Source organism: Coregonus clupeaformis, chromosome 24, assembly GCF_020615455.1.
Source record: "Coregonus clupeaformis isolate EN_2021a chromosome 24, ASM2061545v1, whole genome shotgun sequence".
NCBI lineage: Eukaryota > Metazoa > Chordata > Actinopteri > Salmoniformes > Salmonidae > Coregonus > Coregonus clupeaformis.
In genome coordinates this window covers 38,738,450-38,755,829 of record NC_059215.1, presented here as the reverse complement: position 1 = coordinate 38,755,829, position 17,380 = coordinate 38,738,450, and the positions used below count along the sequence as shown (strand labels likewise).

Below are 17,380 nucleotides of genomic sequence, written 5' to 3'. Positions count from 1 at the left end.
ACGTGTTAAACAAATCAAAATATATTTGAGATTTCAGATTCTTCAAAGTAGCCACCCTTTGCCTTGATGACAGCTTTGCACATTCTTGGCATTCTCTCAACCAGCTTCATGAGGTAGTCACCTGGAATGCATTTCAATTAACAGGTGTGCCTTGTTTAAAGTTAATTTGTGGAATTTCTTTCCTTCTTAATGCGTTTCAGCCAATCTGTTGTGTTGTGACAAGGTAGGAGTGGTATACAGAAGATAGCCCTATTTGGTAAAAGACCAAGTCCATATTATGGCAAGAACAGCTCAAATAAGCAAAGAGAAACTACAGTCCATCATTACTTTAAGACATGAAGGTCAGTCAATCTGGAAAATTTCAATAACTTTTAAAGTTTCTGTAAGTGCACTTGCTTGGGCCAAGAAACACGAGCAATGGACATTAGACCGGTGGAAATCTGTCCTTTGTTCTGATGAGTCCAAATTTGAGATTTTTGGTTCCAACCGCTGTGTCTTTGAGAGGTGAACGGATGATCTCTGCATGTGTGGTTCCCACTGTGAAGCATGGAGGAGGAGGTGTGATGGTGTGGGGGTGCTTTGCTGGTGACACTGTCTGTGATTTATTTAGAATTCAAGACACACTTAACCAGCATGGCTACCACAGCATTCTGCAGCGATACGCCATTCAATCTGGTTTGCGCTTAGTGGGACTATCATTTGTTTTTCTACAGGACAATGACCCAACACACCTCCCAGCTGTATTAGGGCTATTTGACCAAGAAGGACAGTTATGGAGTGCTGCATCAGATGACCTGGCCTCCACAATCACCCGACCTCAACCCAACTGAGATGGTTTGGGATGAGTTGGGCCGCAGAGTGAAGGAAAAGCAGCCAACAAGAGCTCAGCATATGTTGGAACTCATTCAAGACTGTTGGAAAAGCTTTCCAGGTGAAGCTGGTTGAGAAAATGCCAAGAGTGTGCAAAGCTGTCATCAAGGCAAAGGGTGGCTACTTTGAAGAAACTAAAATATAAAATATATTTTGATTTATTTAACACTTTTTTGGTCACTACATGATTACATATGTGTTATTTCATAGTTTTGATGTATTCACTATTATTCTACAATGTAGAAAATTGTAAAAATAAAGAAAACCCCTTGAATGAGTAGGTGTGTCCAAACTTTTGACTGGTACTGTATATATATATTGCGATTCAATACTGCGATTTTATTGCGATTTGATATTCGAAACGTATTGCTCACTAGAGAGACGAGATAAATGTGTTTTGATCATTCAGGGAGATAAATGTGCTCTAAACATGTTGGCTCACTATTTCAAAAGAAGACGGAGAACAAGCTATCGGATGAAAAATACTAGCGTTTTAGCGCAGATAAAGCCGACTAGCGCCAGCTAACGCTACCTACAGTAGTATATAAATAATAATTTTTTTACACCGATACTTGGGAGTCAAATATCGATATATCTTCCAAAAAATTATATTGTGATATGTAACTGTATCGATTGAGAGGAAGAATGGATCAATCTGAGGTTGCTCAGGTTTCATGTGTGGAGGGAATGCTAAGAGGACAAAGCATAGAGGCTTTGTCATGTGCACTAGTTATGGATTTTGATGCACAGGAAATACAATAACCTGACATGTAAATTGGGTGTCCCTGCCGTTATTTTAGTTCACACGCATGCGGCACACAAACACAACCCCCAAAACAAGGACAAACCCCTTAGCTTCACCTGTCCATGTGATAAAAGACCATAGCGTCGTTAGTGTTGTTCACATCCCTGATCAACACTGAGATGGAGGGGATCGAGATAAATATGAACAAACATGCTACTGGACATGAATAGTCCAGCGTCCCCAGCCCCTGCCCCAAAACCAAGCACAACACCATCAATTATTCAGTCCCAGCCATCCCCATTGGCAGCAGATGGTTCATGTTACTGAGCAACGTGGCATATCATACAAGTGCATATTTAATTTCTATACTTGATAAGCATGATTTGTATTACAAAGACTAAATGGAAAAATACATCAGTTGAAGAATCAATACAAATGTATTCATTGAGTATACCCTCCCTCCAGTCTACACACAATGACAAAGGCTTCCCAAGTCTTATCGATACTCCAACACTGCCAACTTGAGGGTGGTGCTGTTTCCACTAAAACAGATAATTTCCATTCTAGGGGAAATCTGAGAAGGAATCAATAAGTGAGCCGAACACAATGATGCAGTAGTGGATCATTAATATATGTATTCATCGTAGAAGATACTGTCTAGTGGCTTCCAGTAAAATAGGCAGTTGATGAAACAGAGCATGAACAAATACACAGAACATTTGGGCAGCTACTACAATTCTACAAGCCAGACAGTACGCTTTTTATTTTACCTTTATTTAACCAGATAAGTCAATTGAAAACCAATTCTCATTTACAATGACTACCTGGCCAAGACGTATGTACACACAAAAAGCAGCAGCATACCGGTATTCTTTAATACATTCACACTTTTAAATAATACGTTATTTTCTGACCAAGTCAGACTACATGAAAAAAGGATGCCATACTAAAAAAAACAGGGAACGATTAAATACTTTTTTTTACTCATCTTATGATAATGTATCGAAGTGCCCTTGGAACAAAAATAATGCCAATTACAGCAGAAAACGCTAAATTATCGACGAGAAAGATAGGAATTGTTTTGACAGGCAGCAGAGCATAAATCAGTATTTCTGTGACTCTCATGTCTCCTAGAGTATTCTGCTTCTAACTAAACAATAACATCACATCCATGCATTTCATCATGTCACGTTCAGTCAGATACCCAAAGATCTTGTTCTGTAGGTCTTATAACTGGACACAATATAGGTCTATCATTGTGTGCATATAATATGCATTGAACTGTCTGCTGACTGACAGATCAAACTGGCTATAGAGAAGAACACTACAGGGAAAATATGTAGTAGAAGTGAGGAACCTGAGGATTTCAGAAAATACATGTTATAGCACCATCTACTGGAGAACGTAAGAACGGTCAAGACAAACTACACAAAGAGGTGCGAGATGAGAGATGCAGGTGAATGAATAAAACGATTACAGCACTCCAACATGCCCAGGACAGGGTTGTATTCATTAGGGAATGCAATAGAAAACATATTTAACATTTTGCAAGAGAACAAAATGTAGCATTTCTTATTGGACAAGTCCAAGTAGTCCATCCCCGTTTCAGTTTGTTTTCTACAGTTTAGTGCCTAGTGAATACAACCCAGGTTTTTTTCCGAAATAATGACCATTAAAACAGAGCACATGAAGTAGTCAGTCAATTTAAAGTGAGTTATTGCATGTCACTTTGATACAAAGGGGCAACAAAAAGATAAAATGGCAAAACGTAAAAACATTTTCACCCAGGCCCTAATACCAGAAGTTGTGTGAGAAGATAGACAAATTATTTCAAAACCATTTTTTTTTTAACCGACATAACTATAACATCCAGTTTCAATGTTATGTTGGCACATGAACACAATGACAGTTTTGCCATAAATAAAATTACAAACATCTAAATGGGTCCTGCATTTTATGTTAGGTCACTCTTTTAAATAAACAACTTGTAAAGGATTTCATTATGTCTTCATTAGAACTACATAATCATTTATAAGCAAAGTCCTATGACATAAACGGTAATATAACCCTTCAGTCCCCCTTTCGTTCCCCATGACATTTGCTAATGAATGACAGCAATGTTCTCCCACACCACCGGGGGATACACCACCTTAAACACCGGCCCGTTGTCGTTGACGTCCAGTAGGTAGGTATCATAAAGGGTTTATGCATCATTGAGTTGTTTTTTCAAAATGTGACCTTACATTTTATTTCTAGTACAATCATCCCACACTCACAGACTAAAGAGAGGAAAGGAGATGTGAATTAGACAGTGTTCTGCTAGTACACACTAACAAACTCCCTCTGTCTCTAGATTACAGAGGGAGTAGAAAATACAATTTAAAACATTTCAAGCATGCAGACACAAACATACATAGCGATCCTATGTCAAGCTGCAAAGAAACAAAACAAAATGACAAAAGTCTACATTGTTCAAATGGAAAAAAGCAAACTTTTGAATCCAATAGTACATCAACTGTACTTTATAACTGGGGAGAATGGAACTCCTGACAAACTAGAAGGATATGTTGTGTTTCCGCTAACCCCGTGTTGGCTTGAGCCCCACAGTGAAGGCTCTACAGTTCAATGTATGAATCTCCTTCTTCTGCAACTCTTCCTCCCCTTCCTTCCTGTTATACCTGGCAGGGCTCTCTGGCTCCCTCTGCAGGTAGAAGCTCACACTGCACCACAGCATCGGTTCAGGAAGAGCTGCTCGATGACCGAAGAGTCAGCTAGCGTTGACACGTCGCCCAGGTCCCGCTCATTACGGGCAATCTTACGTAGCACGCGCCGCATGATCTTACCTGTATACAGAGAAGAAGAAAGGCAATTTGGTCATTAACGCAATTACTAGCTCTCATTCAGTACAGCTTTGATATCATAGTGTAAAATGTTGCATCATATGTGCTACCCTCTCACCTGATCTGGTCTTGGGAAGGCTTGGGGCATTCTGTATGAAGTCGGGGGTGGCAATGGCACCAATCTTCTCTCTTACTGTCACAACAGATAATACACAGCATTAGTCATCTGAACATCCTCAATTCCAGTTATAATACATCTGCTTCAACACAAGAACCTATTGTCTCTTGAGATGCATATAACAAGGATGGTGCCTTGCAGGATAATCCCCTTTGTCATGTTCAGTGACAGTACTTGGCCTAACACGCACACACGCATGCAAACACCTTGTTTTTTTAGCTCGGCCTCCAGGGTGCAGTTGAAACTGACTCCATCCGTGAGCGTGACAAAGCAGTAGAGACTCTCCCCCTTGACAGGGTGCAGCCGGCTCACCACCGCTGCCTCGGCCACCGCCGCGTGCTCTCCCAGGGCTGACTCCACCTCTGCTGTGCTCAGCAGATGACCTGGGGTGTGTTCAGTAGGGAGAAAACGTTTAGAAACGGGGAGGTACTAGCTAGATTTGTCCAACACAGATATTCATTTTCTGTAGCAAAATATTTTGCTACCGTGTGCCCTACTTAACACGACCCAGATAAGCATACAGTCCAATGACAGGAATATAGTACAATAACAGTCTACCTATCTCTGAATCATATTTTAGTGCTGGAGAATTTAACATTATCATCAGTCAGATCTTCCTGGAAGACTAACTAACTAATATTTCACAACAGCAGAACACTATTCATGATTCTGAAAATGAATCAGACAATGACGAAATCCCTGATTTAGTTAAAAACATTTGAATTGAACCAGACATTGTAGAGTCTTCTGATGACAGTGGTGGGAAGAAACAGTGTCGTTGACCTGTTTCGAAATCAGTGGAATGTCCAGTGGAAGCAGAGAGATGATTGCCAAATGCGGAGAGAGTCCAAAAGAGAACGCAGAAGGACGTTGTATAAAACCCGTCTCCGGATTCCATCTTCTAACTAAGGGTATCCATGACAGAGGGGGAGAAGCGTTCACCCATGTATATGGTCCTGTGTAGCTCAGTTGGTAGAGGGTTGTGGGTTCGTTTCCCACGGGGACCAGTATGAAAAAAATAATGTATGCACTCACTAACTGTAAGTCGCTCTGGATAAGAGCATCTGCTAAATGACTAAAATGTAAAAATATATACGGGTAAGAGTCTACCTACATTTTCAGATATTATCCATTTCTAATTTAGTCAGAAAGTCATTTTCATTACTGGCTGGCTCACTAGCTAACGTTTCGTGTATGATCTGTGTAGTAATATTATTAGTATCTCAGAAATCCATTTGAGTTGCTAGTTATAGCCTAATGTTTGCTAGCTAGCTAACATTGAACCTAGTTGGTTAGCTTTATCTACCTGCATGGTAGTATTGCAGTCTTCAAAACATCTGGGAAAAATAAGAGTTCAAATCATGACGTCAGTGATCTTCAGTTTGGAAAGTCAGAGCTCTAGAAAGAGGCCAGAGTTCCCGAGTTGGAATTCCGAGTTGGATGACCGTTCAAATAGATTCTTCCCGAGTTGTTTTGAACGCACTGAAGTCAGAGATTTCAGAGTTCCTTGTTGTTTGGAACTCTGCATTAGAGTTGGGATTATGGTTCATTGTTTAGCTAGCTACATGTCTAAACAAAAGACCGTTTACACCTGTATCCTGTGCATGTGACAAATAAACTGATTTTATTTGATATAGTGCGTGTTTACCAGAGATGGTAATGTGAAGAACATAACCTGCACCAAAGTCAGATTAGGATATAGGCCAAGGACGAGATAAAGTGTATTTGTACTACTTTTTGCAACTACTTTCACCACTTTTAGTCTTGAGATCTTTGGTTGTTTACTACACTGTGAATCCTTAAAGAGATGGGTGGGTCTAAGGCTTATGATGGTGTGAAAGATGCTGAATGGGTGTAGACAAAGAAGAGCTCTCCAGTAGATGTACCAAAACATTCACGGGTCATTTTCTCAAAAGTGGGGTTACAAGTTTATAAACTTTCAAATCAGAATGACTTTCCCATTGTTCCTCAACTGCAGTGTATTATATACAATTTTCTAGCTCTGAGTCTCTACTTTTATCCAATGTAAAAAACACCATTTAAAATGTTGCTACATAGGACTGTTTCCAGGTGGTGGGTCACAAATGAACACACAAGACATGGCAAAATGTGTCAAATTGCAGGAAATTGTATCTGCGAAGCCGCGAGGTGGGGGTTTGTTACTACCCCAATAAATGACAATATCCATCTAGACCTTTGCCACCTAGGACAATTTTGTGACCGGACCTTCTCAAATAGTACTTGATTATCCCTGGTATATTGTATGTACAGTGGAAGGGCCTTTGAAAGGGTGTTTTGTTGAAAGTGCCCAGCAGTAGTAGTAGTAATGTAATATGTTCTACAACACAAAGGGGAATTCCACCATTAGCAGTAGCGCAGATGGCAGAACAAGAGACCACACAGTACAGACATTCCAACACTACACATTATATTTCACAGAGCTCCAGCTGATAGTACTGACCTGAGACATTCAACATGTCATCCATCCTCCCTGTGATCCAGTAGTACCCATCCTTGTCCCTACGGCAACCTGGGGGGAAACGTTAATACATAAGTGCCGTTTACAGGGGGTCTTGATTTAAACAAGTATACATAAAACAAATTGGAAGTCTATATGATGGCACTTAAAGAATACATATGGTAAATGTGTGCGGTATTCTATAAACATCAGTCATGATGGTGCTCAGGACCATGTTAGACTCATCTTACCATCACCAGTGACGTAGTATCCAGGGAATTTCTTGAAATAGGTGGTCTCAAACCTCTGGTGGTTCCCATACACAGTCCTCATGACTCCTGGCCATGGCTGTTTGAACACCTGAGGAGGGGTACAAGATGCAAGGATGTCCAAAGTAAAACAAAAGCATTGAAGATCCAATTAATCAAATACCGACAACATATTGCAGTGAGAATTAATCTAACGTTTGCAGCTAAATGAAAGTATTGGGTAATTTCTAACAGTTTTCTTACCAGGTAACCCTCGCATGGTCCCTCCAGCTCCTCCCCAGACTCATTCAAAATGGCTGGGACAACTCCAAAGAAAGGAAAGGTCTGGTGGTGGAAGGGAAAAAACAGAGAGCAAATTAGACCAACTCTGCCCTCATAATGACAGGAGGCAGGCAGCATCTTAGTGGGCAGGAATGGAGGACTTGATAGTATGAACATAACACTTACAGCAGAGCCAGGCTTCAATGGTGTGGCAGCAGGTAGAGGAGTCAACACGTGGCCACCCTGAGAGAAGACCGAATGGGAAGAGAGATTCAGTCACACACACCAAACTGACAAAATGAAACTACCCTTTTCACTATTTACAGTTTACAGTGACAGTGACAGAAACAGAAGAGAGATGTCGATGCCGTGTTATTGTTTTCTATTTTTACAAATAGACACAAAGCCTGTGTCTCTCTATGTGTGCTGAATTTAGAGAACGACCGATAATCGGCCGAGCCGATATATCGGGCGGATATTGGCCTTTTCTAGTCTATTGGCCCTTCTCTATCAGCTATGCCGATAGTCCCTCTGCATAGCAAAACTGCTGCTATACCAGTCGCCACTCAGCACCTGGCAGAGCCACCGGCGAGCACTGCACAATGTCGAGGAATGTCTATCTTGGAAAATCAGCAGTAAGCTAGCTCATTCTCCAACAGAAAGGTGCAGTATTGAGAAACGTATGAATTGACAGTGACCAAAATCGAACTCCTGTTGCAAATATTAGTTTAGTTGAATTCACTAATAATAAGGCTCGTGTCGACGTGCCCGGACATGCATGCAATAAGCAAGCTAGCTAAGCAGATAGCTATGTAGCATGTTAGCAAAGATTACTATGCTAGCTAGCTGGCTAGATAAACACGGTGCTAAGATATCAGATGTGAGCTAATAGCCAACATAGCTAGCTAACGTTAGCTGGTTATGAGCCATCAGACATGCGGTGTAACGTTAGCTATTTACTGGTGTGCTGATCTGACCAGCCGCAATCGTATCCGTAAATTGACAGTTAGTAATCAGATTAGATGATTATCGTAATAGGGAAGGGAGGAAGTGTTTTAAAAATCCTAAATAAAAGTTTGGCAATAGGTTTAGCTACCTAAGAATCTTCCTGCATGTTAATGGACCAAGAAAGCTGCTCTTTAGCTATTTGCTTTAATTTAAAAATGTTCTTAATTAACACTTTTTATTTTAAAAAAATTCTTTAAAAAACTGCGTTGTTGGTTAAGGGCTTGTAAGTAAGCATTTCACGGCAATGTCTACACCTGTTGTATTCGGCGCATGTGGCAAATAACATTTGATTTGATCAGTGCGGGTGTGTGTGCATTCTCACCTTTCAAACTATGGGTGGATTTGAGTCATTCAGACAGAACGTGCATTGTTGTTTCATATTTTTTCCTACCCTCGCTCTCCTTGTTAGATATTATGCACATTTACGGCTTATACAAAATTCTTGCAACCAATAGAATGTTATATACAGTGCATTCGGAAGGTATTTAGACCCCTTGACTTTTTCCACATTTTGTTACATTACAGCCTTATTCTAAAATTGATTAAATAAAATGTTTTTCCTCATCAATCTACACACAATACCCCATAATGACAAAGTGAAAACAGGTTTTTAGAAATACCTTATTTACATAAGTATTCAGACCCTTTGCTATGAGACTGAATTAATCTCAGGTGCATCCTGTTTCCATTGATCATCCTTGAGATGTTTCTACAAATTGATTGGAGTCCACCTGTGGTAAACTCAATTGATTGGACATGATTTGGAAAGGCATGTGCATGTCAAAGCAAAAACCAAGCCATGAGGTCGAAGGAACATATTAGTACATATTACCTCAACTACCTCAACTAGCCGGTGCCCCCGCACATTGACTCTGCAACGGTACCCCCCTGTATATATAGCCTCCCTACTGTCACTTTATTTTACTTCTGCTCTTTTTTTCTCAACACTTTCTTTAATTTTTTTTAATTTTTTAATTCTTACTTTTTTTTATTTATATAAATGCACTGTTGGTTAAGGGCTGTAAGTAAGCATTTCACTGTAATGTCTGCACCTGTTGTATTCGGCGCATGTGACCAATAAAATTTGATTTGATTTGATTTGATTAGAGCTCCGAAACAGGATTGTGTCGAGGCACAGATCTGGCGAAAGGTACCAAAAACTTTCTGCAGCATTGAAGGTCCCAGAGAACACAGTAGCCTCCAATCTTAAACGGAAGAAGTTTGGAACCACCAAGACTCTTCGTAGAGCTGGCCGCCCGGCCAAACTGAGCAATCGGGGGAGAAGGGGCTTGGTCAGGGAGGTGACCAAGAACCCGATGGTCACTCTGACAGAGCACCAGAGTTCCTCTGTGGAGGTGGGAGAACCTTCCAGAAGGACAACCATCTCTGCAGCACTCCACCAATCAGGCCTTTATGGTAGAGTGGCCAGACGGAAGCCACTCCTCAGGAAAAGGCACATGACAGCCCGCTTGGAGTTATCATGCTGTGGGGATGTTTTTCAGCAGCAGGGACTGGGAGACTAGTCAGGATCGATGGAAAGATGAACGGAGCAAATTCTTGATGAAAACCTGCCCAAAAGCGCTCAGGACCTCAGACTAGGGTGAAGGTTCACCTTCCAACAGGACAACGACCCTAAGCACACAGTGACGCCGTTAAAGGGTTAGCGAAGGTATAGTGCGTGGCCTTTGGATTTATTCATAAAATGAATAAAGTCCCCTTAACATGGAGTTTCCGCTGGTTCATGAGCTATTCAGTTGATGAACAAGAATCACACTGGGTGGAGCCATTCATAAAATGAATAGGGTCACATGTAGTTCTGTACCTGTCTGTTAATGTTATGTATTATGTCCATTTATGTAGTTCTGTCCTGTAATTGTGTATTCATGTTTTGAATTATGTCATGTTTTGTGTGGACCTTAGGAGGAGTAGCTGCAGCTTTGGATGTAGCTAATGGGGATCCTAATAAAATACATTCAATAAACGCATCCATTTCTTCAATGTATTTAAAATCTATTCAGTAACATTACATGATAAACAAATAAGTGGGTACTGACGGTCTCAGTCTGCCAGAAGGTGTCGACCACGGGGCACCTCTTCTCCCCTACCACGCTGTAGTACCACTGCCACGCCTCCGGGTTGATGGGCTCCCCCACCGTCCCCAGCACCTTCAGAGACTCACGACTGTACCTGACACACACGGGGAGGGAACATGTTAACCTGGAAGACACACTCCCATAGCCTCACACAAAAGGACAAAACCAAACATGCAGGCATTTGCCAACACTTGTGTATATAGCAGTATATACAGAGGGCAAAGACCGACCGTCTACACAGTAGATGTACTTAAAGGATCAAATCAAACTTTGTCACATGTGCCAAATACAACAGGTGTAGACCTTACCATGAAATGCTTACTTACAAGCCCTTAACCAACAATGCAGTTCAAGAAAGAGTTAAGAAAATATTTACAAAATAAACTAAAGTAAAAAATAATAAAAAGTAACACATTTAAGCAGATGGAGCACTCAATAGTCCCATCTGTAGATAGTGACGCTTTTGCTGTATGAAGTCCTGTCATATTCAGGCCTGGGTCGTTTTCAATAGGGCAGAAATTGTTGAAACAGGGTCAAACCAGGAGGTACTGTCCAATTAGAACAGTTTTGTTTTCTGTTGCAAAACATTTTGCTACAGTGTGCCCTAATGAACACAATCCTGGTTAGAAACAGGGTGGATGAGCCAAGTGTGTAGAGACTCACTTCTGGACGGGCTCGCTGCCATACTTCATGAGGAGGCGGATGGCTGTGGGCGCCGTGTAGAACTTGGTAACTTGGTACTTGTCCACTATCTCCCACATGCGGCTCACGTCTGGGTAGGTGGGCAGACCCTCGAACTGTAAACCGATCAGATTCACATCACAACAGAGTCAGAGGCAGTCACATATTGACAACAAAACAGAGTCAGATTATGTGAACACAACTCTATGATCATAAACTAAGTCATCATTGGCTGTCTGATATCAAAGAGAATGCTGTCTCAACTACATGAGGAAGTCGAGGTGGAAAATAACATCTCCTTTGATCGCTCCCCTCCTTGTTTATACACATGTTTTATGAGAAGACATTTTAATGAGTAGCTGTATGAGATGAGTCACAATAAAACCATGACTTGGTTATAACATATCTCTTTACAGTTTGTCAAAATGGACTATGGATGTTTTTGACACCATTTAAAATCATATAACATTATAATCATGTTGCACAAAATTTGACAGCCTTCTTTCAATATAAGTGGAAGCCCAGAATAGCAATGATAAGTATATCATATTAATCACAAAAAGCCTCTGGGTGTCCCAAATGGCACCCTATATAGTGCACCAGAGACCAAACGGAATAATGTATCATTTCAGACACAGCCCTCCCTCCCCTAAATGACAGCAGTAAGCCTGTGGCCCTCCACTCACCAGGACGCTGGTGGCACCGTTGGCCAGGGGTCCATAGGTGATGTAGGAGTGGCCTGTGATCCAGCCGATGTCGGCCGTACACCAGTACACGTCGTCAGGCTGGTAGTCAAACACCAGCTTGAAGGTGGTGGCCACGTAGAGCATATAGCCACTGACTGTGTGGAGCACACCCTGTTGAGAAGAGACACACATGTTCATGACAGCAGCATTGATGTGCATGTGAAGACAGAAAAAACAGGAGGCAAACAAAAACGTGACCGAGAAAGATAAAGACGTGTATTTTAGGTTTCCGAGTGGAGAGACAGGCGCACAGAGAGACAGAAATTGAAATTGCTTGCATGTGATAATGTGTACCTTGGGTTTCCCGGTGGATCCGCTGGTGTAGAGGATGAAGAGGGGGTCCTCAGAGTCACACCACTCTGGCTCGCACTCCTCAGACATATTACTCAGTAAGCTGTGCCAGCACCGATCCACCTCAGGGTTCCACGGCACCTGGCAGAACCACACACACACTGGTAAAACCACACAGAATGACTGACCGGGTGACAAGGATAGCTGAATGTTTACAGCCCTTGAGAGATACCGAATCAACAATAAAAGATGAACCCAACTGATTCTATTCAGTGAAGTGCAACATCCAAGCCTAACTGATAACACTCGTATTAAGCAGTAGGAAGAAGTCTAAATACTTTTAATCGCTTAATCAGAAGTCAGAATGTTAGCTCAAATCAAACATGCCGCTCAGACAAGCTAAGACAGACGAGAACAAATGAGAGAATAAGTGAATCAGCATTGTATACACTTGAGCAGTCTGAAACAATGGTGAGAGAAGTTAGCAAATAATGTAACTTCCAGAGTTCATAATCAAATGCATCTCCCAAACTGCTGTTCTTGGGGGTTAAAGGTCACTATATGGGTGGGGTTAATGAAATATACTGTACAGATGTTCTTAAACTATGGGTAGGGCCCTGCGTTTTCAGCCAACTTGTACCGCCATAGTATTTCTGAAATATGCCATATATATGTGCATCACATTGATAGCGTTGCACATATACTGATCTACACCGAGTACAAAATATTGGGTATGCCTCAATTCATCGGGGCATGGACTCTACAAGGAGTCGAAAGCGTTCCACAGGGATGCTGGCCCATTTTGACTCCAATGCTTCCCACAGTTGTGTCAAGTTGGCTTGATGTCCTTTGGGTGGTGGACCATTCTTGATACACCAGGGAAACTGTTGAGCGTGACAAACCCAGCAGTGTTGCAGTTCTTGACATACACAAACCGGCGCGCCTGGCATCTACTACCATACCCATTCAAAGCCACTTAAATCTTTTGTCTTGCCCATTCACCCTCTGAATGGCACACATACACAATCCATGTCTCAATTGTACCAAGGCTTAAAAATCCTTCTTCAACCTGTCTCCTCCCCTTCATCTACACTGAGTGAAGTGGATTTAACAAGGGATCATAACTTTCACCTGGTCAGTCTCATGGAAAGAGCAGGTGTTCCTTATGTTTTGTACACTCAGTGTATATTGACAGTGCTGCACAATCCCAGTACGAAAAAGACTGACTTTAACTATAGCAGGAGACGAAAGGCCCCACTGACGGCATGAGAGGTCAGTGTTGATACACTACATCTACATGGTGAGTCAGGGGTCAATTACCTTCCATCTGAAAGCTTCTAGTCATTGTTTATTCTTCAGTGTTGCTTTCAGGTCAATTTCAACCCAACAATCTTATCTTAAGTATAGCTAAAAGTAAAAGGCTAAAGCCAGGCAGAGATAAGGTACGGGACCAGTTGTGAGCAGAGTTCTGTTAGTAAGACCACAGTCACGCTCCGACAGAGAGAGACCCTCTAGACACAGCAGTTAGGGTGTTACTATGGGATCGACCCCCAGGGTTAGGCTACCGCTGAGAAGAGGATCAGACAGAAAGGTGTTAAGAAGAAAAGGAAATTGAGAAAATTCAAGCTCAGGGAAATCTGAAATACCTGCGGGACGGGACGGATTTTCTTTACTCTGTCTTTCTGTTTCTCCTGCTAGAAGGGGTTAATAGAAACTGTTATTTCAACAGACATAAAAAAGGGTGGCTTCATGTCATTTGAACCATGACATCTGAGACAAAGCCGTACAGGCTTTGCAGAGGGACAATGTATACTTTTCATCTTATATAAACACCAAGGAAGAAGGCGGCAAAAGCTTGAACTGTTTCAGGAGATACAAGTGAAAAACAAACAAAGGAGGGAGTTAACGTTAAAGGGATAACAACTTAAGCCTTTATTAACTAAACAGTAGCATGTGGTAAAGGTGAGAGACCTGTCCTATGAACAAATGGGTTGTAATCATTAGGCACCAACTGGAAGAAAATGGAGGCACTACCTGAACTTGTTTTTTGGTTTTTTTTTTTGGGGGAATGGATCAGCTTAATATTGCAGATAGATTGTATCTTCTATCAATGTAATTGTCTGCATCACTTCCAATCCCCCATTTTTTTTTTTTTTTTTTATATATATACTCCCCTTTATTACTTTTCAACCCTCACCATCCTTTCCCTACTTGGAGTAAATTAGTGAACAACAATGCCCAGGTCTCTACTTCCGGTCTATACTTACTATCTACACCTTATGGACACAGTTAATTTTACAATAATTCTATTATATATATATATACATATATATATATACATATACATACATACATATATATATCATTATTATTATTATTATTATTTATTTATTTTTTGCTCCTGAACTACTTCTACTCTCAACCTCTCCGATCGTTTTCATGATGTCCATCCGGTTTGCTTCTATATGCCATATCTTTCTAACTGTGCTCTTTCCCAAAAGCTCCCAACATACAGCCTATATACTTATTATGGACACAGTATGCTTTACATTATTAGCTATCTTTGTTATTATTTGTTATTAGTCCCATCCTTCAGCTCTATTCAATACCTCCCATCTATCTCTTAACACCATCCATATCGGATTTCTATTTGCCATATATATTTCAACCGTACTGTGATGTTTTACAATAATTCTGAACCTTTCTATTCTCATTGCTTCTACAGATTGAGAGTTAAAAATAAACAGCTTTGCTAAAAGTATTATTATATTATTGATTGATTGACTATGACTTTTCAGATCACCCAGTAATGCTATCTGCAAGGTTAGTTCCAGGTAAATATTGCAATCCTTTAGCCATTCCTGGACCAGTGTCCAAAAACAAGCTACAAATGGACAGAACCAAAACAAATGGTCCAATGATTCCGTCTCTTCACAGCAAAATCTGCAGAGCTGGGAAGATTGTATCCCCCATATAAATAACATTCTATTGGTAGCAAGGATTTTATATAATAATTTAAATTGAAAGATTCTAATTTTTGAATCCGGTGTCGTTTTTGCGTGTCAGTTCATAAACACTATGCCATGGGATCGGTACATCAAAGATCTCTTCCCAACTATTTTGCAATCTATATGGGACGGCTGTCAATCCTTTGGTCCTTAAGTGAAACTGATATATTTTTTTATTTATCACAGTTTTCCTTAACCAATTATGTTCTTTAATGCAAGGCCGACAGACAAGTTCCTTACTTTCTCCCCCTCCACTTTCCTCTTCCATTTTTTGCGGTAATGCTGCCATTATTTGGTTGTAATTTTGGGTAGAGCAGACATTTCCATATGTTTTTGTTAGCTGCATGTGCGTCATAACTCCACCAGTCCTACCGATGATATCATTTACAAAGATTATACCTTTTTAAACATTCTGTCAAAAAATAAAGGTTTTTTGTCAATTAGTATATTTGAATTTAACCACAATATTTGTTGCATTATTTGTTCTGTCGTTTCTGGAGGATTAAATTGAAATTGCAACCAACTTTCTATGGCTTGTTTTAGAAATAGTGACATTTGGGAGATTATTTCCTTTTCAAATAACTGAAAGTGTGAGGTTGTAATCTGAATAAAGGGAAAAAGGCCTTTCTTGAACATTGGGTGAGACAATCTTACTAATTTGCTTGAGAACCAGTTCGGATTTAAGTATAACTTTTGTAAGACTGAAGCTTTTAGTGATAGGTCTAATGCTTTAATATTTAATAATTTCTGTCCTCCGAATTCATATTCATTATATAAATATGCTCTTTTAATTTTGTCTGGCTTGCCGTTCCAAATAAAATTGAATATTTTTTTCTCATATAATTTAAAAAAACTGTTCGCTAGGCGTAGGCAAGACCATAAGCAAATAGGTAAACTGTGATAATACTAATGAGTTAATCAGGGTGATTTTTCCACAAATTGACAGGTATTTTCCTTTCCATGGTAGTAAGATCTTATCTATTTTTGCTAATTTTCTATTAAAATTTATTGAAGTGAGATCATTTATTTCCTTTGGGATATGTATTCGAGTATATCCACATCACCATCAGACCATTTTATTGGTAAACTACATGGTAATGTAAAAATTGTATTTTTTAGTGATCCAATACGTAATATAGTACATTTGTCATAATTTGGTTGTAATCCAGAGAGGTTAGAAAATGTATCTAGATCCTCTATGAGGCTGTGGAGGGATTCTAGTTGTGGATTTAAAAAAAACATGAATCATCAGCGTACAATGCCACCTTTGTTTTTAAGGTCTTTATTTCTAATCCTCTGATATTATTATTAGATCTGATTTTAATCGCTAACATCTCGATGGCCACAATAAATAGATATGCCGATAGTGGACAACCTTGTTTCACTCCTCTTGACAGTTTAAAACTTTCTGAGAAATAGCCATTATTTACTATTTTACACCTAGGGTTACTATACATGATTTTGACCCATTTTATAAGAGATTCTCCAAAATTGAAATGCTCCAGGCATTTATATATAAACCCCAGTCGAACTTTATCAAATGCCTTTTCGAAGTCTGCTATGAATAGCAGGCCTGGTTTCCCATATTTTCCATAGTGTTCTAATGTTTCCAATACTTGCCTTATATTATCTCCAATGTATCTTCCATGTAAAAAACCTGTCTGATTAGAATGAATAATATCCGGCAATACCTTTTTAATTCTATGCGCTATACATTTTGCTAGGATTTTTGCATCACAACACTGAAGTGTAAGGGGCCTCCAATTTTGTAAATGGACTGGATCTTTATATTTTCCACTTGTATCCTGTTTCAGTAATAATGAGATCAGTCCTTCTTCTTGAGTGTCAGATAATCTACCATTTACATAGGAGTGGTTAAAACATGCTAATAACGGTCCTCTTAGTATATCAAAAAAGGTTTGGTATACCTCG

The 17,380-nt window shown here is 40.1% G+C and overlaps 1 protein-coding gene across 1 annotated transcript in view; it reads right to left on the bottom strand.

Moving 5' to 3' along the window:
- Nucleotides 1-2,370: 2,370 nt before the first annotated feature.
- The window catches only part of LOC121538173 (acetyl-coenzyme A synthetase, cytoplasmic), a 29,053-nt gene continuing 14,043 nt past the window's right edge, over nucleotides 2,371-17,380 (bottom strand). The window contains exons 7-18 of the mRNA XM_041845974.2: nucleotides 14,087-14,134; nucleotides 12,444-12,581; nucleotides 12,090-12,260; nucleotides 11,386-11,519; nucleotides 10,684-10,816; nucleotides 7,808-7,864; nucleotides 7,604-7,684; nucleotides 7,343-7,451; nucleotides 7,095-7,163; nucleotides 4,840-5,016; nucleotides 4,574-4,648; nucleotides 2,371-4,458 (exon numbers count right to left, since the gene is read on the bottom strand). Of these exons, the coding sequence (XP_041701908.2) occupies nucleotides 4,331-4,458; nucleotides 4,574-4,648; nucleotides 4,840-5,016; nucleotides 7,095-7,163; nucleotides 7,343-7,451; nucleotides 7,604-7,684; nucleotides 7,808-7,864; nucleotides 10,684-10,816; nucleotides 11,386-11,519; nucleotides 12,090-12,260; nucleotides 12,444-12,581; nucleotides 14,087-14,134 (1,320 nt within the window). The 3' untranslated portion in view covers nucleotides 2,371-4,330. The remainder of the gene's footprint in view (nucleotides 4,459-4,573; nucleotides 4,649-4,839; nucleotides 5,017-7,094; nucleotides 7,164-7,342; nucleotides 7,452-7,603; nucleotides 7,685-7,807; nucleotides 7,865-10,683; nucleotides 10,817-11,385; nucleotides 11,520-12,089; nucleotides 12,261-12,443; nucleotides 12,582-14,086; nucleotides 14,135-17,380) is intronic.